The 23,446-nt window shown below is 51.0% G+C and overlaps 1 protein-coding gene and 1 non-coding gene across 4 annotated transcripts; one reads left to right on the forward strand and one right to left on the reverse strand.

Annotated features, from left to right (window-relative positions):
• Positions 1-3,454: 3,454 nt before the first annotated feature.
• Positions 3,455-3,588, reverse strand: LOC123613164 (small nucleolar RNA SNORA2/SNORA34 family). The gene has a single exon (XR_006720514.1). It is a non-coding gene; the product is annotated as a small nucleolar RNA SNORA2/SNORA34 family (small nucleolar RNA).
• Positions 3,589-7,809: 4,221 nt separating this feature from the next.
• Positions 7,810-21,110, forward strand: LDB1 (LIM domain binding 1). Of its 3 annotated transcripts, none has more exons than XM_074373726.1 (11): positions 7,810-7,970; positions 16,050-16,152; positions 16,282-16,326; positions 16,434-16,509; positions 16,628-16,730; positions 16,904-17,076; positions 17,533-17,655; positions 17,891-17,974; positions 18,067-18,190; positions 18,392-18,540; positions 19,245-21,110. In XM_074373726.1, the coding sequence occupies exons 1-11, from the start codon at positions 7,946-7,948 to the stop codon at positions 19,473-19,475; spliced, it is 1,236 nt and encodes a 411-aa protein (XP_074229827.1). In that variant the 5' UTR covers positions 7,810-7,945; the 3' UTR covers positions 19,476-21,110. The 3 variants fall into 3 exon arrangements, with proteins under 3 accessions (XP_074229827.1, XP_074229828.1, XP_074229829.1); XM_074373727.1 differs by having other exon boundaries at positions 18,392-18,534; XM_074373728.1 differs by lacking the exon at positions 7,810-7,970 and adding an exon at positions 12,807-13,365.
• The last annotated feature ends 2,336 nt before the right edge of the window (positions 21,111-23,446 follow it).

Here is a 23,446-nt window from a genome sequence, read left to right on the forward strand (position 1 = left end):
AAAACACATATAATGTAATCCAACTCTTGGAGGACATCAAAAAGGGAATTTCAAGTTACTTTTTCTACAACCTAGCTGTCCTAATTAGCATACAATCATCCACCCTTTCTAAATAAAAAGTTTTAACCTTAAAAATGTATACAGACACACATGGATCTTCTTTATTCAAAAATGGGACCATTCTACATATATGGTTCTACAACTTGCTTTTTTTCATGTAACAATATGTTGTCCATTAACCAATATTTATTGAGATCTTAGTGAGTTCCAGTTCCATTAAATGAATATATCAATTATTAAATTATATTTTTAGTTGTAGTTTTTCACAACTACAAATTAAGTTACAGAAAACATTCTTGTACATGTAATAGTTTTCCTTGAAAGGAAATTGCTGAGTTAAAGAATGTATACATTTGAAATTTTGGCGGATAATGCTAAATTACCCTTTAAGAAGGTTGCATCAATACATATTCCCACAAAAAAATTCATGAGAGGAGACCTCTGTTATGGACTGAATTGTATGTGTCATCTGCCTCCTCCCCACCCCATGGGCATAATTCATATGTTGAAGGGCTCCATACCCAATGTGACTATATTTGGAGCTAGAGCCTTTAAAGAGGTAATTAAGGCTAAATGACATAATAAAGATGGGGGCCTAATCCACTAGGACTGGTGTCAGAAGAGGAAGAGACACCTGCAAGCCAGGGAAAGAGGTCTCACTAGAAACGAGCCCTGCCAGCTCCATGATCTTGAACTTCAAACTTCCAGAGCTGTGAGAAATAAATTTCTGTTGTTCAAGCCACTTAGTCTGTGGTATCCTGTTATGGAAGCCTGGAAAGACTAATGCAATGTCCTTTTAGTTAATTTCTTATTAATCTTTTGGGAGCACTGAATCTTTTCACATTTTTCTCTATCAAACAGTCACATGATGGCCACAATAAATTTATTTCAAATAAACTTGGAAATAATTTGCCTATGAGAAATCAGTAAGAACCAATATAGGGTAGCACAATTCTTCCTCTGTGAAGAAACATACTCTAAGGTGATTTGGGCACTAACTATGGTCAGTATTATGATGATTAGGCTTTGGGAAAAAGATTCAAAGATTCATGTTAAAGAAAGAAAGTTGTGCCATTTTTGCTTTACTCAGTATCTGATAAAACAATATGCACCCACATGTGCTGTCTCCATGAAATCTAATTTTATATATATATATATAAACATATATATATATATATATAAACATATATATATATATATATAAACATATATATATATATATATATATATATATATATATATATATATATGTCTCCAGTGCTACCTAGACAGAGGTGTTGTGGCTACTAGCCTCTTTGGCTGGTGCATTCCTAAGGGCCCTGAAGGAAAACCTCAGAGACATAGGCCACCAAACATTGGCTGAACAATCATGTCTTTGCCTGACTCCATGTTCACCAAAGACTCATCTGATTATAACTGACTTCTCATATCACTTTCAATGGAGAGAAAGTGTGTTGATTAAGTGAGACAAAACACCCAGTTCACGTGACATACATTTCTTGGTATGAATTAACAAATCAGCACTCTTGTTTATCTATTGAGTGCCTACTATGTGCCAGGCATTATTTTAGGTACTGGAAATACAGCAATAATAATACAGACCAACAAGAACCAAAAAAAACCTTCCTAGGGGGTGGGGGTATAGCTCAGGGGTAGAGCCAGTGCTTAGCATGCAAGAGGTCCTGGGTTCAATCCCCAACACCTCCATTAACAAAAAAAAAGGAGGAAGAAGAAAAAAAAAAACAACAAAGCTCATATTCTAGTGGGGAGGCAATCTTCAATTAAGTGAAGAGTCAAAATAATTTCAGCACAAAAGTGCAATAAAAAATAAATGGGATAAAAAAAGTAAAAAAAATAAAACAAAATAAAATAAATGGGATGAGAATGTTAAGAGAGAACAATTTTATATGGTGTGATCAGGTTAGGCCTCTGAGGAGGAGGTATCTGAAGTAAGCCCTGAATCACAAGGAAGAGCTAATCATTCAAAGAGCATTCTGTGGTAAGAATAGCCAGTGCATGGACACTCTAGTGGGAACACATTTGTTATGTTCAAAAGGAAGACTAGTTTAACTAAGGAGTTCTAGAAAAGAGGGAGAGTAGTACCAACCTAATGTTTCATCTCTATTTAATTTGTGTGAGTCAGTCTCCTGAATCTGATGAATTCTGATTCACTTCCTAAATTGAACCTCCAGAACTACAACACTGAGGACCAGACCTGGTGTGGTCAGAAATTCCCAGGGTGGCTCCCAATAATTTCTGCCTCCTGTTATTCACACTCTTAGGTATGTTCCCTCCCATATTGTACCAGGGTTGGTCTGTGACCAATAATATAAGCCAGAAGCGATGATGTATCACTTCCAAGATTAGATGATAAAAAGACTGAGGCTTTTAGCCTAGGTGCTTTTGTTCTCTCTCTGCCTCTCTCTTTCTCAGATCTCTTACTCTAGTGAAAGCAATGTGCCCTGCTGTAAGCAGCCCACGGAGAACCCCAAGTGGCAAAAAATTGGAGACTCCATCGAACAGCCATTGAAGAACAAGGCCTGCCAATAACCTCAAGAGTGAACTTGGAAGCAGATTCTCTAGCCCCAGTCAAACCTCGAGATGACTGCAGATGTGGACAACATCTTGACTTCCACCTTCTGAGAAACCCTGAGCCAGAACCAGCAGCTTAGCCACTCCTGGATTCCTGACCCTTAAGAACTAAGTGAGATAATGGAAGTTTATTGTTCTCAGATGCTAAATTTGAGGGCATCTTGTTGCACAGTAATAGATAATTAATACACCTGGTTTGCAGTTATTCTTCCAGAGAGCCACAACCCTTCAGGCAATACCCCTTTTAGTGCTTTATTTTTAGCCCTAAACAACCCATATTTGAGGTATGGTCTACAGTCCTCAGCTTGCTGTCTCATTTCACAGAATCCCTGCAATATCCCTGGAAGAATTAGAAAAGTAGGGATTACTGTCTGCATTCTACTGAGGAAGAAACTGAGGCTAAGGGAGGTTTAAACAATTTGCCAAGGGGCACATAGTAAGTAGATTATTTTATTTGGCTCCTTTGTTCCTAGTTGTATATCTTCATTTTTTTTTTCTTAAGTTTTTTTTTGGGGGGGTAATTAGGTTTGTTTGTTTATATTTAACAAGTGCTTTACTATGAAAGTAATTTTCTCAAGCAATGTCCATAATATAGAAGCATTTTTATAATCCAATAAACAACTCAAAAAGAATCATCCTACTGTTTTTGTGGAAAACCCACAGCAATTTTTTTGGGTAGTAACTGGATCCAACAGCATTGTAATTCTAATGAACAAATTAAATCAGGGATCTTTAAATTTTGGAATCCCAGTATTCATCAACTACGAATAAGTATCAGCCCACATCTATCACCAGTGATACCAGATTTTTCTTTCTAATGAATTGCCCATTACATTTCCAAAGTTCTGAAATGGCCAACAGACCATAAAAAGACTCTTTTGGCTCCTGCTTGAAACGAACAGCTTCAGCAAGCTGCTAGCCTTGATTCAGGGCCAATTATTTACCTGTTTTTTAATGGAGGTAGTGGGGATTGAACCTAGCACCTTGTGCATACTGAACATGCGCCCTACTACTTGAGCTATACCCTCCCCACCCTCATTGTTCCAATCAGCTTCTTATGGAAGGAGAGATGAAAGAATAGGCTTCATTGCATTCGATGAGAATGCTCTGAAGGGCAGGGACCCTTTTACAAGGAATTATTTCCCAATGTTGGCATGCTTAGGAACCAATTGAGGCATTTCTTTCAAATGCAGATTTCTATATCCCTTACCTCCAGAAATAAGGGGACTTCTACATATTTAACAAGTTTCTGGAGAGTTTCTTATACATCTTTAAGAAACTGCTCTGGCAGAGAAAGGTCGTGGTAAATGTTGATAGTGATGCTGATGGTAAATGGGTAAGAGGGGAAGGTGTTGGAGCAGGGAAAAATAAATCTTATCAGAATTCTTATAATCATCCAATAAATGTTATAGGATACATATCAGGTTCTAGGCATTATTAGGTGTTGGGAATAGAGCCATCAATAAGACATATATCACTTGTTATCTTGATGGAAAAAGAAGATTATTCCTTGAAAAAGCAATGGCAATAAGTATTTGAGGAAGCTTCAGAGGTAAAGGAAATGTAGGGAAAAATAGAGAAGGTCAAGGTCAAGATCAGGAGGAGTTGGATGGGACAGGTTCTAGGAGCTGGGAGAAATAGGGAGCCCATCTGTTCTGAGGCTACTCTAACTCATTGCTTCTGCTGTCTGCCTTTCTGTGCGGCTTCTCTTCCCTTCCCCTTTCCTAATCTCACCTCTTACCTTGCACCTCCCACTTTGTTTCTTCCCCATGTCTAGAGTCCATCTTGAATTATTGACTGATATTAAAAAATACTGAATGCCACTGAATTACTCACTTTAAAATGGTTAGTTTGTCATGTGATTTCACCTCAAAAAAAGAAAATACTGGGTTCTCAAATCCATCCATCCAAATTGGCCAAGCTTGCCACCCTCCAGGACACTCATTAAAGACCTTTCACACAGACTCACTGCCTCCCTACCTTACCCCCAGTCTATCTGCCAGGCATCTGTGACTTCTCCCATTTTTGCCTGCAGCACAATTCCCAGAGCTGCTCCACTGATGTTTTCCTTTCCTTCCCTAGGTCTGGTCCAAACTAGAAGTAAGGCAGAGAAGAGTACTGGGTCAAGTACTTGTCAGCTGTGCGAACTTGGGTAAGTTACTCAACCTCCCTAAGCCTGGTTCCTCAAGAAGCTGAAACCACTTACCTTAATCACCCATCCAACAGTATTGAGATGATATTTCCTTAAAGGAAAACAGGACCAATAGATCAGCTGGAGTAGGAGTAAGAGGGGTACCTTCCCAGAGGAGGTAAAGGTATAACCAAGGTTTAAAGGAGGCATTAACTAGCTAGCAGGAAGAAAAGAATGTTTTACAGAAAGTTTGAATTTATTAATATTTCTGTGTTTTCTTGCTTGTTTAATGGAGGTAACAGCACCTTTTTCCTAAAGGTTGTCATGAAAAGCAAACGAGGTCTCAGGTGTGAAATACCTAGCACAGTGCCTGGCACATAGAAAATACTCAACAAATTCTGTTTTCCTTTTTTCTTGCCTTCCACATGTGTAATCTAAGAGAAGGGAACTTTAGATTCAGAGGAGGCAAAGTCCTCTCTATTGGGTGGGTTGTAAGCCCCTCTGTCCACTCAAGTGATTGGTTATCACCATGGAATCTGGCCAGGCTAGTTGTTTGGAATGAGTGGCCTTAGGGGTGAGTGGTTACAAGATTGGGGGAAAGCCAATTCATGGACAGTAGAGAGTGAAAGGGGTCCAGCCAATCTAGCCCATTCCTGGCCCCCTTAAAATAACAGATAACTTCAAAGAAAGCAGGAAGGGGCTAATATATATTGAGTACTGACTACATAGCTTGCATTGGGCTAGGTGACTGGGCATACATTGTCTCCTTTAATTCTCAACAAGCCGCAGGTACCTATTACTGAGGGTAAAGCTAGAGTTCAGAATGGGGAAGTCAGTTGTCCCTGGTCATTTGCTAGTGAGTGGCAAAGCTGGAATGCAAACCGAGGTATCCAAAATTCCAGGCTAAAGTTCTGTTACCTTGGTTCCCTGTAGTGCTGACCTCTGCCCTGGGGAATGTGGGGAGGGGTGGACATAGGCAGGGGAGGACATAGGCAGGGGATGCTGCCAAGGAGATAACCGTGTAAGTGTGGATGGCTTCAGTCATATCCCTCTGAAGCCTTCTATCCCCCCCTCCGACTTCCCCCTCCTCCCGGGGGGTGAAGATAGGGAAAGCTAGGGGTGGGGATATCCACAATGTGAACGGAAGTGCTGGAGTTAGTGTGTAGCTTTGCTTACAGCTCCCCTCCCCCACCCTCTCCTAAGCCCAAGGGAAGGGAAGGGATCCCCATCCCTTGGCAGGCCCTCTTTTCAACCCCCAGACTACTCTGCATCTGCCCATCATTTCATACTCCCTCAGCAAAATTAAGGTGGAGAGAAGGGGTCTCATAAACACTTAAGCCTCCACATCTGTAACCCTCCCCCCAGCCAGTTCAAGCCAGCTGTGCAGACTCTGGGCAGGGGTGAGGGAACCTTCACAATCAATCCCCACCTGAGTAACAAAGCGAAGGAGGACCCTCCACCCAGTCTGGGCCTGATGCCCTAGGAAGGGGACACCAGCCCAGGTCCCCAGCATCTACTCCTAGAGCCCACCCTGAAGCTTAAGGAAGAGAAGCCAGCAGCTGGGGGACCCCACCGAAGGGAGGGGGCAGACTCTCTCTTCCAGACGTCTCCCCTCCCCTCTCTCCTAATAGGTATTTCCTGTTTATGAGGCAGCTAAGGCTGGGCTTTTGGGAAAGGATGGATATGGAGATGGAGCCCCCAACCCCCCACCTCCGTTGGGGAATCCGTGAGGAGTGCCTGAAGGTTGGGAGGCTCCTCCCTGGGGAAGGAGTGTTCTTCAAATTGACCATCCAGATCATCCTCCCGTCCACCCCACTCTTCCAACTAAGGCCCCAGCCCCAACGGGTAGGGGGGCACTGGAGGGGTCTGCTTCCTGTCCTCCCCCGTGTCAGAGGCCCTCAAAGAAAAGCAGCTTCCAGACGAGACCGGCGAGGGGGCGGGAGATTGGGGGGAGGAGGCCGAGACTGGATGAAGAAGGGGGGAAGGGAGGGGAGCGTCTTGACTGATGAGTCAGAGTCGGCTAGGGGGTAGGATGGCCGGCGAATTCCCCCCTCCCCAGTCCTACCTGGCGGTCATTCTGCTGTCCCCCCCTCCCAGCAAAACGCAGATCCCAGGCTCTTGGACGAGGGAGGGCAGGGACCTCACCTAAATAACCCTTTTAGCTCCAGTCCCAACTGGTTTAGCAAGCAAAGGAGGAGTAGGTGAGTTAGGGAGGAGGTAAATTGAGGGGTGGCTACAAGAATTAAGATAGTGCTTCTTTCCCCACCCAGGTTAGGGTGGGGACGCATAACCGGGAGCCTCCCGAATAAGACTAGGTTTTCAACAGAGAGCATGGGCGGGTGGTCGGCAGTCTCGTTTTCTTCCCGAAGCGCAGCCGGGGGTGGAAAAAAGAGCTACACCTCACAGCCCACCCTGGCTCCGCCTCCCCAATCCCGGCTCCCGCTCCAGCTCCGGCTCCAGCTCCTCCACGCTCCCAACTCGGCGGCGCCTGGAGGACTCACACCCAGCGTGAGGCTTTGCCTCCTATCCCTCCCCCTCGCCCGCCCTCTCCGGGGTCTCTGCCTTGGTCTCCTTTTTTGAAAGCTGCGTCATATGTATGCAGAGCCCGGAACGCTGCCGGTCCCTCACGGCCCGCCCGCCGCGCGGCGCACGCACGTCGCCGCTCGCTGCGCGCTCGCTCGGGTCACTTTGACACGGCTCTCCCCTCCCACTAGCAGCAATTAGCATATTAATAAAGCCCGGCCCAGCCTGGCTGGGGCTGGAGAGTGGGCGCTTACTGGAGGGAGAGGGAGAACCAGAGGGAGCGCGAGAGAGAGGGGGGCGAGCGGCGGCGGCGGCGGCGGCTGTGTTGGCGGCGGGGAGGGCGGCGGGAGCGCACAGACACGCACACGCGCACACACGGACACACACTCCGGGGACGCACACCCGCGCGCACACACGCAGAGGCAGCTCGCCTTCCTGCCTGGCTTCCTTCCTGTCTGCTCTACGCCTGACAGGCCCCTTGCTGCAGCCAGGGGCCGCCCGCACCGGGCCGAGGCCGGGCCGGGCCGGCGGCGAGGGCAGCGGGGGCCGCAGGCGGCGGCGGCGGCTCATGCCCGGCCTGTCCCCGCGCGGGGCGGGCACCGTGACTCGGCTGGGCCCCCAGCGGCGGGCGATGTGAAGATGTCAGTGGGCTGTGCCTGTCCTGGTGAGTGGGGCGCGCAACCGCCCAGCCCCTCCCTCCCGAACCCCTCACCCCGCCAATCCCTCACCCCTTGTTTGGCGAGAACTTGTTGGGGGGGGCGTCAATGGCACGGCGGAGGTCGGGGGCTGTGAGGGGTGTGTGAGGCCTCAGTACGGGGAGGGTTTTCCCCAACTGCAGCAGCCCAGAGGCACGGGGAAGGGGTATTGAGGGTGGCTTGTGTGTATTTTTGGGGGGGAGGCTAATTTGGGAGGGGTTGGGGGGGCTGAAATTCCCAGAATTCCAGGGTATTAGCCAATCAGAAGTGAGTCTGGACTTTTGACCCCCCCTCAGGTCATCATAGAGTTGTGATTGGCTGGTTTTGGTTGCCCCCCCTTTTCTGCTGTCTTCCTTCTTACATATTCTGTGACACCTCCCTTCAGGCTGTTTCTGAGAATCCGTGTTTGGGGGCAGGGATTGATTGCGGGCCATCTTGCCCCCTCCAAATTATCATGCCTGTTGCTAGGGAAGGCTGGCCCTCCTGAGGGACAGGAGGTACTCCTGGGGCTGCGGTGGCGGAGGGGGGGGGTGTCAGATAATTGTGCTCTCGGGTCTGGCATCTATGCCCTAGTGGGAGGGGGAATGTGGAGCCCAAGGCAAGCTAGGAAATAGAGTGACTTGTGAGAGTCGAGTTAAGGGGAGCGATGCTTGACCCCAAAGTGAGAACTTGAAAGAGAACTTAGGCTCAGATTCATGCCTCCCCAAAAACACATCAGCTCTTGCCAGTGATAGCCTAGGTCTGAGTTCTTTCCTAGGGAGGAGGAAGGCTGTACCTATTGCCAGGAGAAAAGAGAAGGGCATGTGACTGGAGAGGTGGTAGTCTTCAGAGGGCCTCAGAACATCGTCTATTGACTCTGGCTTCTTGAATAATCTGCAGGACCCACTCTTGTCCCAGATAGGAGTTAGCTTTCTTTTAAAAGTTAAGTATTCCTGAATCTAGCCTATTTGAATCCTTTGCCCCTCCACATGCCCTCATCTCCGGGAGGTCCATACCTCACAACTGGACCCTCCCCCAAACACACAGTCCCCAAGGGAAGCTGCCAGTGCAGAAGCTTCCTTAAAAATCATGTGACTCAGGCAGTGCTGGGCTGGGCTGGGCACACACTTAACATGCCTGCTGAGGCTGACGTTTAAGGGGCATGGGGCCCAGAGGGAGGGCTAGTAGAGCCTAAGGATCCTGGAATATCCGGGTGTGGGAACCCCTGGCTCCTGCTGCAGAGGGTGGGGGAGAGGGGGAGAGGGAAGAGCCTGCCAAGCTGGAATCCTGCCTGGCCCCATCATTCCTCCTCCTACTAGCTTGGTATGCATGTTTGTATGTGTATTTTCTTCTTAATAATTGCCCCATGCTGGGTACCCTGTTCAGGTCCATCCATTCTCTGGGTCCATCCCATGGTCTTGATCCTTCATTACCGTACATGAGCGTAGCTAAAGGACTGAGTCTTAAAATTTGATTATCATTTGTTCCTCCTACAAATAGTGGGGAGGAGGTGGTTGTGGAAGGGTTGTTAGGCTGGAGGTAGATGGGAGGTTGGCCTTGAATTTGGGGTAGGTTGCCTGGTGCCTGGGTCCAGTAGACAAAGTTTCCCCCTCAGTCTCTCTGGAAGCAGCATGGGGACATGAAGAGGACCTGTGTGTGTGTGTGTGTGTGTGTGTGTGTGTGAGGGGGTACAACTTCAGTCAGTGCCTCAAAAGGCATGTTCCTTTTGTGTGTCTGGTGGTCTGGTTGGGGAAGAGGGGGCAAAAGATGGCTAAGAGTGGGGAGTCTTTTTCCTGAATATGAAGAAGTCTTATGGATTGATGCCATGGAGAATGGACGGAGGTTAGTTTTCAAGGAGAAGGACTTGGGGAGGGGCATGAGAGTGGCCTGAGGGTGGGGAATGGTAGGAGTTGGGGTAAGGGAGGGCTGCAGGCTTGCAAGGGTGTGTGGGAGCACATGGTTGAACACAGGGACATCGTGGCAGTGTGTATGGTCCAGGCCCAAAGACCCCCCACCCCACCCCCGACCTGAACAGCCCAGAGGTGGGGGCCCAGGCGCCCTGGCAGGCAGCCTGCCTGCTGCCTGCCTGCCTGTCTGAGTCTCTCCTTTGTGCTCTGCTGTCTCCCGGCTCCTCCTCCCCCAGCCCGGCAGAGACAGCACATGCCCCACACATGTGACTGAGGGAAAGCCTGAGCACACACAGACCCACACACATGCACACGCGGAAGGAAACACTACAAGATACACGCAAACACATCTAGCTCCCATAGTGCTCCTGGGGTGCAGAATATCTTCTGGGGCTTTGGTCAGAAGCAGAGAGAACCTCTGCTAACGGGCATCACCCTGGGTAGGGCAGGTTGCTGAGGGGACCAGGGCCTGTTTGGGGCAGCATGTGGCTGAGAAGGGTTAAGGCAGGGAGAAGTAGGGGGAGGGGAGGAGGCAGCAGTGGTGGCGGCTGGGAGCCAGGAGAGGAGGATGGCAGAGCGCCAGGCCAACGGGAGGCCGGGCACAGACAAAGGAAGGGGGGCAGGCACACTGGAGGCCTGGGTCAGGGAGCCCCAGGGGCCCAGGCAGGGGGCAGTGCTGGTACCTTGTCCTGTGGGCTGCAGCGGGCTTCTGCCCTTCAGAATTCCCATCTCCAGGAGTAGCGCTCTCCTTCCCTCCCTCAACACCTTTGTCATTCTTTGCTGCTCCTGGCTTTCTCTCTACCCCACCCGCCACCAATTTTAGAGCCTTCTAACTCAGGCTTGCTTTCTTTAGTTGGGCCTCTTCTGCCCCTGTGCAAGTAGGAAACTTGAAGTCAGAACTGAGAGAGGAGCAGAATTGCTAGAGAAGGGAAACTAGGAGAGGGCCCTTTTTGAATGATAAGCCAGAGTCTTGATACATATTGGCATTTAGGGCCCTTCTCCCTGAAATCTGAGGAGACAGACTGGGTGGGGGTTCTGAGCTCTGAACCAGGAGCAGAAGCCAGAGTACACACCTATTTCCCCTCCCCAAAAAGACAAGTCATTTGGGGCCTGGAGTGGCCATTCCTTGGAGGGGGCAGGGAGTAGAAATGGCTGTAGTGCCCCAGGACTGGGCTTGTGTGAGTCGGGGTTAGAAGTTCAGGGTTCCAGCCTCAGGCCCTCCTGTCTTACTGTGACCTGTTCACTTAATATTTGGCCCTGGATGCTGTTAGGATCTCTTGAGGTACTGCCTGTGAATGCACTTTGGAAAGTTTAAAGGCACGAAACAAATGACAGGAATTGTCCTGTCAATGGGGGAGGAATGTAGTTATCCCAGAGTTGGGCTGTAAATTTGGAAGTTGGGCGAGTCCTGGTGTATTGTGGTAGGCATTCTAGCTAAATAGTATAGATTTCCATATGTTTGTGAAAGCTGGGGTGTATCATATAGCTAGGCCATGACAGAGAATGGTGTGCAGATTTCAAAGAGGGTGGTTTATAGGGCTAGTCCCTAGGTAACAAATGGTCAGGGTGTGTGTGTAGTAGTCTATCACAGGTTCAAGGGGTATAATGCAATTCTGGTGTGTGTATTGGGGCCAGGAGACATGTGTGTCGTATTGTGTACGGAAATCAGGGTTTGACATGACTGTATGTGTGTGTGTCCTAGGTTTAGGTTTATTTCAGGTTTGAGGTATATCACAGGTTGAAGTGTGTATTAGGTACTGATTTACATGAAAGTGAGATGTGTTATTTATGTGTGGAGGATATTCACAGAGACAGGTTGTTATTGTTATTGCACAGGCAACTGGTATGTATGTCATGAAAAATCCTATTGTGGGGCTGTGTGTGAATATGATTGGGGGGCAGGGGTGGGCAGGGAATAGACAGCAGAGACTCAAATTGCAAAGAAGTAGGAGGTCCTCATTACCCCCCCCCCCATGTGAGTGTGTGTGTTCCCGTCCAGGTAATAGGGCCTGGACCACTACCCAAGTTTTAGAAACATTCCCTCTTGAGGTTTCCCCCTTGCATTGGAGAACAGGCCTACCTTGGTAATCATACACCTTTTTTTTTTCTCCTGGGGTGTGGCGGGGGGATTCAGCAGCAGACTAGGCCCCTTCTGGGGACCTTTGGATAGGCAAGTTTGCCTTCTCTAGCTCTGACAGCACCTCTTTCCCTAGTATCCTTGTTTCTCCAGTGGTGGGGGCTGGGAGGTTGGGGTGGAGGTGGGATTCCTGTTAAGGCAGATCTAAGTCAGTGCTTGGAACTTAGTTGGTTTGAGGGCAGGGAGCCTGGAGTGTCCCCCTCCCTCCAGTCATTGTTTACAGGCTGAAGTTTGAGTGTGTCTCTGTCAAAAATAACCCCCTGGAGCCTCCCCCCAGCTGCTGTGGGATTTCATCAGGGTCTGAAGCCCAGGGTGGCAGCCTAGCCCAGCCTTCAGCTGGAGAGATCGCTAGGGAGAGGAAGAAAGATTTAGGGGATGTTTAGGAGGCAGTTAGAAGATACTGAGCCTCTCCAGAGAGGAGAGGGCCCTCCTCCATCCCTGCCCCTGGCTTTGGCTCTCCTGCTCACCCCTGAGCACCACACTTGGGGTTTGGGGACGGCATTCCAGTTCCTGGCTCCCAGAGGCTTCCCCTCCATCCAAGTCTCTCCAGACCCATTCCGTCCTGACTCCATCTCTCCATCCTCTGTCTCTCACAGTCTCTGTCTCTCTTTTGTTTTTCTCAGCAGTCCTCCCTGCCTGCCTGCCTCCCTCTCTGGCTCCCTCCCTCTCTCCCTCTTCCTCTTTCCTCGCAGGGAGGGGGCGGGGCCGGTGGGGGCAGCTCCACCCTCCGCCCGCCCTGGGGCCTCATTCTGAGAGAGGCTCGGAGAGAGCGAGCGGGGAGGGAGGGAGGGAGAGAAAGGGAGAAAAGGAAGGGAGCCGGCGGGCGCTGCGTGTGTCTGTGCGTGTGCGAGTGTGAGTGAGTGTGAGTGCCGGGCCCTGCCTCTGCTGGTGCCCCGGCGGAGGGGCCTGCTGGCCTGGGGAGGGCGGGCGGGCTGCTTGGAGGCAGAGGCAGAGACAGAGGCGGCTGCGGGGAGAGCCGAGGAGGAGGAGGAGGAGGAGAGGAAAGAGCGGAGCAGCCATTGTTGAGGGAAACCTTGCAAACAAAGAAGGCTCCGGACTCCCCGCGGCCCCCCGCCCCCCAGGCCGGCCCCCTGGCCCCCGGCCCCCGGCCCAGTGGCCATTGTAACTTTCCCTCGGGGCTGTGGCCGCCGCCGGGCGGGCCGAAGCCGTGCGTGCGAGTCTTTGTGCGTCCCACGGAGTGGAGCTCCCAGCCAGGCCTGCCTGTCCCACTCGGGACATGAGCGGCTGAAGTTGGCCCCCCCTCAGTCCTCACTCCTGCCAGGTCCCCTGTGGGCTTCCAGCAGCTCCCCGCACCTCTCCCGACCCCCTCAGTTCTCCCAGGTAAGTCTGGGCACCCTGCAAGCCCGTTGGGGGTGGGTGGAAGGTCCTCGGTCTGGCCCTGGCCTGGTATGCTGGCTGGGAGAGAGGCTCCCCAGCTCAGAAAGGCCCTCTGGCCTGCTGACCTATGGTCAGCCCCCAAAGGGAGGGGGCCTGTCTTCAGGTCAGGCTGGTTACCATGGAAATGCCCAGCTGGAGGTGCCCCCCCAGACCACAGGATGCAGCTTCCATTCTGAGAAAACTTTACCAGTTCTGGGCTCTTCCTCTTTCCTCCCCCTTCCTAAGGGCTCCCAGATTGCTCGAGGTGGGAGCCTGGGAGAGCTGGGAGCTGAGCCGGGACTCTTGTCTGACTCCAAGACTGGATGACACATCCCCTCACCCCCACCCCCATGTTACTCCATCTACCCTTGCTGCTGGGGACAGGCAGCAACAGGGACAGATGGTCTGGGTGATGTTCCCTCCCCTTCTCTTCTCACTCCCAAGCCCTGGTGCTGGAGCTACTGGGAGTTGCTGTGACTCTGGAGAGATGCTGAGTTTGTGTCCATTCACTGGAAGTGTAAATAGAGGCCCTAGAGCTTTGGGCTTTAGCGCTTTAGAACTGTTACCCAGCTGTAGGCAATGCCTGTCATTTCTCTAGTGAGAGAAACTGAAGCTCAGAAACTTTTTTCAGAGTTAGAGAGGAACCCAGGTATCCTGCCTCCCTTCGCCTTAGGGTGTTAAGCTGATACATTTCTTCAAGTTGCACTGACAGTGAGGGGCAGGGGCAGTGATGCTTTTGGAGAAAGGAGGGCGTAGTTAGGGGATGAGGGCCAGGTCTGATAATCTAGACTATTGAGTTCATTGCCCAGGGCTGGCTTCTGGTGGGCAGTGTGAGCTTTGGCTTCTTACATAGCCTTAGTCCACCTGTCTGTGGAGTTGGGAGACTTGGGGTTGGGTGCGACTGTCTCTTTCCTGAGGATGCAAGCTCCTCATTCAGTCCTGACTGGCATGTAAAGGCTGTGTATGTCGTGCTAGGAGCATGTGGATATGGCCTGTGAGAGCTCGTGTGGGGTGAGGGCCTGTTGCAGGCACCCTGATCCTGCCTGGGGCTGCTGGGTTCCAGCCCTTGGTAGGCATGTTGGGGCGAGCTGAGGGTGGAAGCCTGCTAGGCAGGATGAGACACACGCGTGTGCAAGTATACACAGGCTCTGACTCTTGGCACCTTCGGGGACCCTGTTGTGTAGGCCTCTCTGGGACCCTCTTTTTGCCCATATTGTGAGGAAAGGACCCAGGGGAGAGAGTTAAATGACACATGTTGGCACAGGGTCTTCCTTTGTCTCTTTTCCCCTAGGAACAAAATAGATTTTATATCTAATTTTGGGAGGGGGGTCAGATATAGCCAATACAACTACCCTTCCAAATTAATCAAATCTGGGGGACATGAGGAAGCAGCTGTGACTGGGTCTATGCTTCAGTTTCCCCTCCTATCTGGTGGGGAGGAAGAAAATGGCATTGCAGGTGGGGGCAAGGGGTGTACCTGGCTCTTACCCAACTGTGAATGTAACACTTCTTCCTGTGAGGAAATACCCCAGGAACTGTGTGCTGCTGGGTGAGGTGGAGAGGGGACACATGTGCATATGCATAGATACACACAAGCAGAGACTGTCTAGTTACCACTTGCCTCCTAGACTAGCGCCCTGAAACCTAGACTTCTTCCCAGGCTTCCTATTTTCCATTTGTTGGTAGAATGGGATCCATTGGAGGCCCATCTACCTCCTTCCCTCACTGCAAGTCTCAGAAGAGAAAAGGGTGGGTGGGGTGGGTATAGCTCTGGTAGAGTGTGAGGTCCTGTGTTTAATCCCCAGTACCTCCATTTAAAAAAGAAAAAAAAACTAAAAAAAAAAAAAAAAAAAGAAGAGAAAGGGGGTTGAGGCTTTGGGTTTCTAGTTTGGAGACAATACTAGACTCATGGTGAGTGTGGGTGAGGGAGGGGGCTGGTCTGATAAGGGAGAAGCCGTTGGTGGGAGAGGCAGAAGGTCCAACTGGTTATCTGGTGGGCGGCACCCAGCAGGCACCCCCCCCCCCCTTATCTTTCTGTCCCCTGCCCTCCTAAGACCCTGGGGGTGGAGGAGGAGCAGGGAGTTGGCAAAATCCCCCTTCACCCTCCCTCAACTTGGTCTCCAGACGGCAATAGAGGGGTAGAAATACTATAGGATATAGGAATCAGAAGATCTAGGTTCAATTCCTATCTCTGCCAGTTAGTAGCTCTGGATCTTGGCAAGTCCCTTTGAGCTTTCTGTTGCTTCTTTTGTAAAATGGAAATGTTACAGTTGACACTACTACCTCACAAGATTGTTGTAATGATTGAACAAAATAATATAGATGAAAAGGTTTATCAAAATTAGATTATAAAGTTTAGATATTTATTTATCTTATGGTATTGATATTTTTTCCCAGTTTCAATTCTGTCATCCAGGGTTCAGCCACATGAAGAAATAGGGTCTTGGGTATTAAGGCTGAGAACTTCTAGTTTCTTAAAACAAGATTGGAGCCAGATTGAGAAGAGAGATAGGAGCTCCCTAGGGTAGTCTTCCTCCCCTAGTCCACTCAGGGGCTCCAGCAGACCAGTCCCTGTGCATATATCTAGCAGACTTCCAGGAGCACTCCCAAGAGCGACTCAGGGGAGCCCTTCTTTCTTTCTCTTCTAGGTTGTTCCTCAAAGTCATTCAAGCTGTACTCACCGAAGGAGCCCCCAAACGGCAACGCCTTCCCCCCCTTCCATCCCGGCACCATGCTAGATCGGGATGTGGGGTGAGTCTCTTGTCCACTTCCTGTCCTTTCCCCAGATGGCAACCTGCCTTGAAAGGGGAAGGAGTGACACCCCCCCCCCAGTAATTCTTATCTTCCACCCGCATTCTCATAGCTTCTTCCCTTACACAGCCCAACTCCCATGTACCCGCCTACATACCTGGAGCCTGGGATTGGGTAAGTGGGGTCCAGTGGGGAGGTAGGTGCTTTCCATTACAGGGGTGAAGGCAGGGGTAGTGGGGGAGGTTCAGCTCCTTCTGATTTGCCTTCTTCACTTCCCCCAGGAGGCACACACCATATGGCAACCAAACTGACTACAGAATATTTGAGCTTAACAAACGGCTTCAAAACTGGACGGAGGTATAGCTAAGGGGAAAGGAGCTGGGAGGGAGAGGGCCATCTGGGCACCCCTGTGGCATGTCTTCTGACACACGCACACACATGCACACACACAAACACCCCTCCCTTTGCTCCTTAGGAGTGTGACAATCTCTGGTGGGATGCTTTCACAACTGAGTTCTTTGAGGATGATGCCATGTTAACCATCACTTTCTGCCTGGAGGATGGACCAAAGAGATATAGTGAGTGGCCTCTGGGGGTCGTGCTTGTTCTGCTGTAAGAGTGTATACTTCCTGTGTCCTTCTAAGATCTGGGGGTGGGCATCTGTCCCAGGGGATCTGCCTTGGCAAGGGTGATATCTGCCTGACCACTTTGGAGGTCCTTCTGTTCTGAAGAGTTTGTCCCATCTCTATAGCCATTGGCCGGACCCTGATCCCACGCTACTTCCGCAGCATCTTTGAGGGGGGTGCTACGGAGCTGTACTATGTGCTTAAGCACCCCAAGGAGGCATTCCACAGCAACTTCGTGTCCCTCGACTGTGACCAGGGCAGCATGGTCACCCAGCACGGCAAACCCATGTTCACCCAGGTCAGCACCCAGCTGGATGTGGAACACTGAAGTACCTGGGTTTGATTTCCCTCCTGTATCCCCAAAATGTACTTGGCTGTTCCCCAGGGAGGATAATGGGAAGAGGCAAGATGAGCAGGGAGGGCAGGCATGCTGCAACATTCAGACATGTAGAGTTTGTATGGGACAGTTTTCTGTGCCACAGGGGGACACCAGTGAACAAGAATCTCACAGAGATTATAATCTCACAGAGATTATAGCAGGCAAGTGTATCACTAGTTACATGGGGAGAGGACGAGGATCTGTTAAGCATTTCTACTGTGTGTGTGTAAGGGCCAGAGGTGCGGCGGGTATTCATGCAGATTTATGTTCAGGTGGCAGGAGCGCTTGCAGCAGGAGAGTCATGAGCAAACAGGAGAACAGGTGTACTTTCAGGTATGTGGAGAGGGGGCAGACTTGTGACAACTTTGTCTCCAGGTGTGTGTGGAGGGCCGGTTGTACCTGGAGTTCATGTTTGACGACATGATGCGGATAAAGACGTGGCACTTCAGCATCCGGCAGCACCGAGAGCTCATCCCCCGCAGCATCCTTGCCATGCATGTGAGTTGTGGGCAGGACCCAAGACTCAAGGGTAAGAGCAGGCAGTGGGAAGGGTGAAACAAGGTCTGCCGTCTCCTGACAGTGATCTTAGACAAAGATTAGCATTTCTCCATCTGAAAAATGGATTTAATAGTAGCCCCTCTTCTCTCTCAGGAGTGTCTCAAGGCTCAGATGATAGGACAGGTGAGCAGATGCAGCCCAAATGGTAGTATTCTTAATCTTTCTCCTCCTCTAGGCCCAGGACCCCCAGATGTTGGACCAGCTCTCCAAAAACATCACCCGGTGTGGGCTGTCCAATTCCACTCTCAACTACCTCCGAGTGAGTCTCTGATCACCCAATTTCTGCCCCATACCATTTGGTCTCTGCTCCATGTCTGTCCCCTGACAAGCCACTAACTGGTCTCCCCCCAGCTCTGTGTGATACTCGAGCCCATGCAGGAGCTCATGTCCCGCCACAAGACCTACAGCCTCAGCCCCCGTGACTGCCTTAAGACCTGCCTTTTCCAGAAGTGGCAGCGCATGGTGGCACCCCCTGGTGAGTGCCTTGCACCTGCACCTGTTCTTACCAGAATCTGATGCTGTTCCCCAAAGCTGTATCTGTGTCCTCACGAGGCCCTGTCCTCACTCGTGGGTCTGCAAGATTGGGATCAGGGTAGGCTCAGGCTCCTTAGGAGCCAGAATGGGGAACAAGGGGCCCAAGGCCCTACCCCACCTGAGTCTCCTTTCCCTGACACAGCGGAGCCTGCACGGCAGCAGCCCAGCAAACGGCGGAAACGGAAGATGTCAGGGGGCAGCACCATGAGCTCGGGGGGCGGCAACACCAACAACAGCAACAGCAAGAAGAAAAGTCCAGCCAGTACCTTCGCCCTCTCCAGCCAGGTACCTGTAAGCATCTCGGCTTTCTTCTCTCTTCTGGGCTGCCCCACTGCTGACCCCTGACCCTGTTCCACCCTGAGCTCACTAGCAGGCGTAGAAGCAAAGACGGTTTTTCCCAGTGTACTCTGCCAGCATGGGCTGATTCCTGTCACTGATGAGAGTCCTTGTCACATGCATGATTGTGATCACACAGACTCAGACATAGCAACATAGAACATAAAGGGACAGACACAGCCATGGGAACATATGGGCATTTAGGACAGACAGCTTAGGGGCACACAGACCATCAGACATACACTCACGCTGACCGAGGGACATACAGACTTGAATGTGTGCAAATCTAGAATACATACGCACGTGCACGCAGTTTTCCCGCTGTGTTTTTGATCTGCTCCCTTTCTCTTACATGTGGACAGAAGTTTAGGAGCCTCCTAAAACTTAGGGGAGATGGACTAGGGAGCTAGAGAAGTAGATTGACTTCTCCCAGAATCCAGTGGAAATGGGTTAAAGGCTGTGATGCTTTGCATTCCTTCAGTGGGAAGAATTCCAGGGGCTGAGGGTATCAGAGGATTTGTGGTTTTAAATTGGGGTATGAGCAGTGGGTGGGGGTGTTGAGTTTCCTGGGGGCTGGTATTGGGGCTTGGGGGTATCTGCTGCCCTGGGCCGGGCGAGCCCCTGCCCCGATTATGTTTGGGGACCTCCGCCACTCTCAGGATGTGATGGTGGTGGGGGAGCCCACCCTGATGGGCGGGGAGTTCGGGGACGAGGACGAGAGGCTCATCACCCGGCTGGAGAACACCCAGTTTGACGCGGCCAACGGCATTGACGACGAGGACAGCTTTAACAACTCCCCCGCCCTGGGCGCCAACAGCCCCTGGAACAGCAAGCCTCCATCCAGCCAAGAGAGCAAATCGGAGAACCCCACGTCACAGGCCTCCCAGTAAAGGCCTCACCACGGCCACCCAGTGCTATGCCTGCCTGCCCCACCCCTCGCAGCCCCGGGGAGCAGAAGACAGAATGAAGAGACTGAGCATCTAAAATGGGCAGCCTCCATCCACCCACTTCAGGGAGGAACTGGACTTGCTGGGGGCAGGTGCCAAGACTTGCACCCTAGTAGCCCTGGGCTGGGGCTGGCCTTTGCAGAGCTTTTTGGGGGAAGAGGGTATTCATGTGGATGCCTACATGGACCTGGGGCCTCTGAGAAATGTCCTGACCACCTTCAGGGCATTTGCCTCCATCCTCACCCCAGGTTCTGGGTACCCCATCCTCCTGACACCACCCCCTTCAAGCCTGGGGTTGTCTATAGCCACAGCCCTTAGGGACTTAAAGTTATGGGGCTTGATTGAATGCCCCTCCCCCAAACCCTCCCATTAGGTGGCTATTAGTAGAGGAGTTAAGCTCTGGGCTCCTCCTCCCTTCTGCCACCTATCCCAGCTCCAAGTTTTTTTAAAAATAATATTATTAAAAATGTAAGTTTAAAAAAAAATCATGTCCCCCCTCTTCCCCTTATTATTAAAAGTCCAGCTACCTCCCTACGCCTGGCAGATGGGGGCTTAGGACCCAGGTAGGGGTAGGGGGGTATGCATTACCATTTTATACAGTTTGAGAGCTTCAGACCAAGGAGACACTTTGCCATCTCTCTTCCCTTTCCCTCTGGGGTGAATGGAGTTGGGGAAGGCATGCCATGGGGTAGGGGAGCCATTGTTGACCTCACCTTTGTGACAGCCCCCTGCTGTTGTCTCTGTCTCCCCATCCTCTAGGATTCTGGCCTGCCCTCCTAGTGCTTGTGACTCCCTCTATCCCAGCCCCCAACCCCCTCCCTCCATGATGTGTATATTCTTTACAAGTCCTCCACTAGAGCAGCTGTCTTGGATGGGGGGAGGGGGAGGTTCCCTCCCTTAGGGAGTGTGGAGGGAAGGGAGCAGCCTTGTTTGTCGCTGTGTTTTTTTGTTTTGTCTCCATTGGGCAGGCATGGGATGGGGGGAGGGGTTCATCTACCCTCCAGCACTCTCTTCCCCCAACCTCTCAAACTGCATATGTAGTCCTCCCTGGACCTTCATAGAGGATTAGGAGCCACTGAGGATGTCCCAACTCTAAGCCCACCAGGGAGCAATAGGCCTTTGTCCTCCAGCTGAAGTATAAAGGCTTTTCATCTCCCCAAATCCTCTCCCTCCCCTTCTTCACAGAAGGGTGGGGGAGGCAGCCAGGATCCTCAGCTCTATTTCACAGTTGGACCCATTGAGGCTCCAGGCCCAGGGTGTGGCCAGGAGCAGGGTCCCATGAGTCTGGGCCCAGCTCTGTGGCTTCACTGCCTTTTCCTGTGGCCAGTTCCAGAAATGTTAGCACCACCTCTCTGCCTACTCTTCCTTCTGGATTCTGGGGTCCCCCACACCCTGTTTCCTCCACTCCAGCTGCCACTTGGAAGGGTATTGTGTCAGGAGCTGAGGGAAGGGGTGGGGAAGATGGGTGTCCCACCCCAACTGTAATGCCTTTTTTTTTTTTTTTTTTTTTTTTTTTTTTTTTTGGGCCATTTGAGTCATGTATGGTACCGATCAATAAAGAGACTTTTCGGTTTGAGAGTATCTTGGTTGGTCATTGATGCCTGTAATGACTCAGTCTAAGGCAGTCTTTTTCCCCTCATTCCCGCAGATCCTAAGACCAGTCAGTCATTGAGGAGGAGGTACAAATTGGGCTTGTGAATTCCCCCTCACTCTTGTGTTGCTTTTCATGTGTCCCAGGCTGCCCTGTATCCCTCAAAAGTTGACTTTCCAGTCCCCCCAGGACTTGTTCTTAGGCCCTGTCATGGGGCTGCCAGATGGATGGACCCCCAGAGGCAGGATTCCTGGGATAGACAGCCCTGGATTAGGCTGTTGGGAGAGGGGTAGGGGATGGGGTCCTTGCCTAGGAGGAGGCTTGGATTGGAGGAGCTTTGGGTGGTTAGAATGGTTGGGAGACTTGATCTTGTTTCTGTTCATGAGATTCTTACTCTTACATGGCCTCTAGCCTACCAGCCCTGCAGAGACCTGAAATGGTCTCCCCTGGTGTTAGGTCCCTGGGTGGAGAACTAAGAGAGTAGTGGGGTTGTCTTCCTTGCTGACTCTGGTGGGGGTCATAGAGGGAGGAGATGCTGAAGCCCTGTTGCTAGGAGATAACCTGAAGCTCCATAGGGAGATGGAAGGAGGAATAAGGCACCTTTCAGACTTCTTCCCAGGTAGTTCTTCTCAATTGCTCTCCTTCCCCACTATTGAAGATTAGTAAGGTAGGGAGACCATGCAGTGGGTTGGGGATGGGGTATTAGCACTTGCGAAGTGCCCTACCCAGTCTCCCTCATTTTCATCCCAGTCAGGGGAATCAGGCCTCAGACTGTTGCCCCACTAAATGGGGGATATGAAGGCTTCATGGGCCTTCACTTCTGCCCGCACCTCCCAAGCTGGCCAGAGGAAAGGCCTGCATGGCCCATCCTGCCCCCTCTTTAACGTATGCAGTTACCTTGGCCCTGCCCTGCTGCCTTCCCAGTTCCTCATTGCCCCAGCACTTCAGAATTCCAAGGCCTGCATTTGTACGCACACACACGCACATACACACCACTCCTCTGTAGGCCTGATCTGACTGAAGGACATTTACCAACCAGCTCCTAGCATCAACTTACCCTGGAAGTCCTAGGTAACACCTATCTGCAGTGCACTTGTGCCTGGCACTATGTGTATATCTGGCCTTTTTGCCTAAATGTGAGCCAGTATGTGTAGTTGACCGCTGACCTGAGAGAAGGCTTGGGTGTGTATATGTAAGAGAGCGTGTACATGTATGGATATTCATGTGGGCTTGTATGTGCATTTGTTTATGATGTATGTCTTGGTGGAGTCATTCATTCAGCTAATGTTCATTGAGCCCTCTCTAGGTGCCAGCTCTAACTCCAGGTGCTAGGGTTGCGGTGCTGAACAAGGCAGAGAAGGCATGACTACAGGATGTGAGTTGGAGGCTACAAGTACATAAATGTTGTTGCATACATGGCTTGGCAGTACAACTGTGTTAAGTTAGGGGGCTGCCAGGGTGGGCATGTGACTGGGTTTTGGCATTTGCAGGTTCACATTCTCTGTGTGTGTGTGTTTCCAAAAGGATGGTTGGTGTCAAGGGAAGAGGTAGATTGCTAGGCCTGGACTCTGCCCTGCTTGGGGGAAGGGAGTGGGTCAGAGAGACAGGGGAACCCACTCTTTGAACTCAGGAAACATAGTGGCCAGCGACTTCCTCTGGAGCCCCGGATATAGCTCCTCCCTGTTTGCCCCAGCAGCCCCTCTGAGTAAGGCCCTTGTTCAGGAGGAATTGCTGGGTGGGGGAAGGGAGAAGCCCTTCAAAGCCTTCATGCCCTGTTTCCAGGTGCAGGTGAGGACCCAGCCTCAGGCCCAGAATGATGCTGAAAAATTTGTTTCAGCCCAACTTTGTATCTCAGCCAGGCCTGCCCCACTGCAGAGGCCCAGGTCCTGACCCCCAGACTCCTAGCTCAGCCTAGCTCCTTTCCCATGTTTCCTAACCCAGTCCAATCCAGCCTGATTTCCAGCCCTTCTTAGGACTGCTAGTCTCGACCAGCACAATCTCCAGCCCCTTTTATACCCTTAGCCCAGTACAGCTTGACCTCTAACCCCGTCCCCAAAGGTAAGACTCCAGCCCAGCCAGTCCAGCCCAGTTCAATCTGACCTCAAGTCCCTTCCCCTAAGGTGAAAAGTTTGAAGCTGCGCTCCCCGGGCCTCCCCCTATTCCCTTTTTCACAAAGAAGGGCCTTATTTTGGGGACTGGTAGAAGTAGAGGTGAGAGTATGGGATTAGGAGTTACAGCCTGGATGAAGAAGGGAAGAGCAAGGAAGATAGAGATGGGTGCAGGGGCTGCCGAGGATGGCCCAGGTGTGTTCTGGGCCAGGCTG

This window comes from Camelus bactrianus, chromosome 11 (assembly GCF_048773025.1).
Source record: "Camelus bactrianus isolate YW-2024 breed Bactrian camel chromosome 11, ASM4877302v1, whole genome shotgun sequence".
Classification (NCBI taxonomy): Eukaryota; Metazoa; Chordata; class Mammalia; order Artiodactyla; family Camelidae; genus Camelus; species Camelus bactrianus.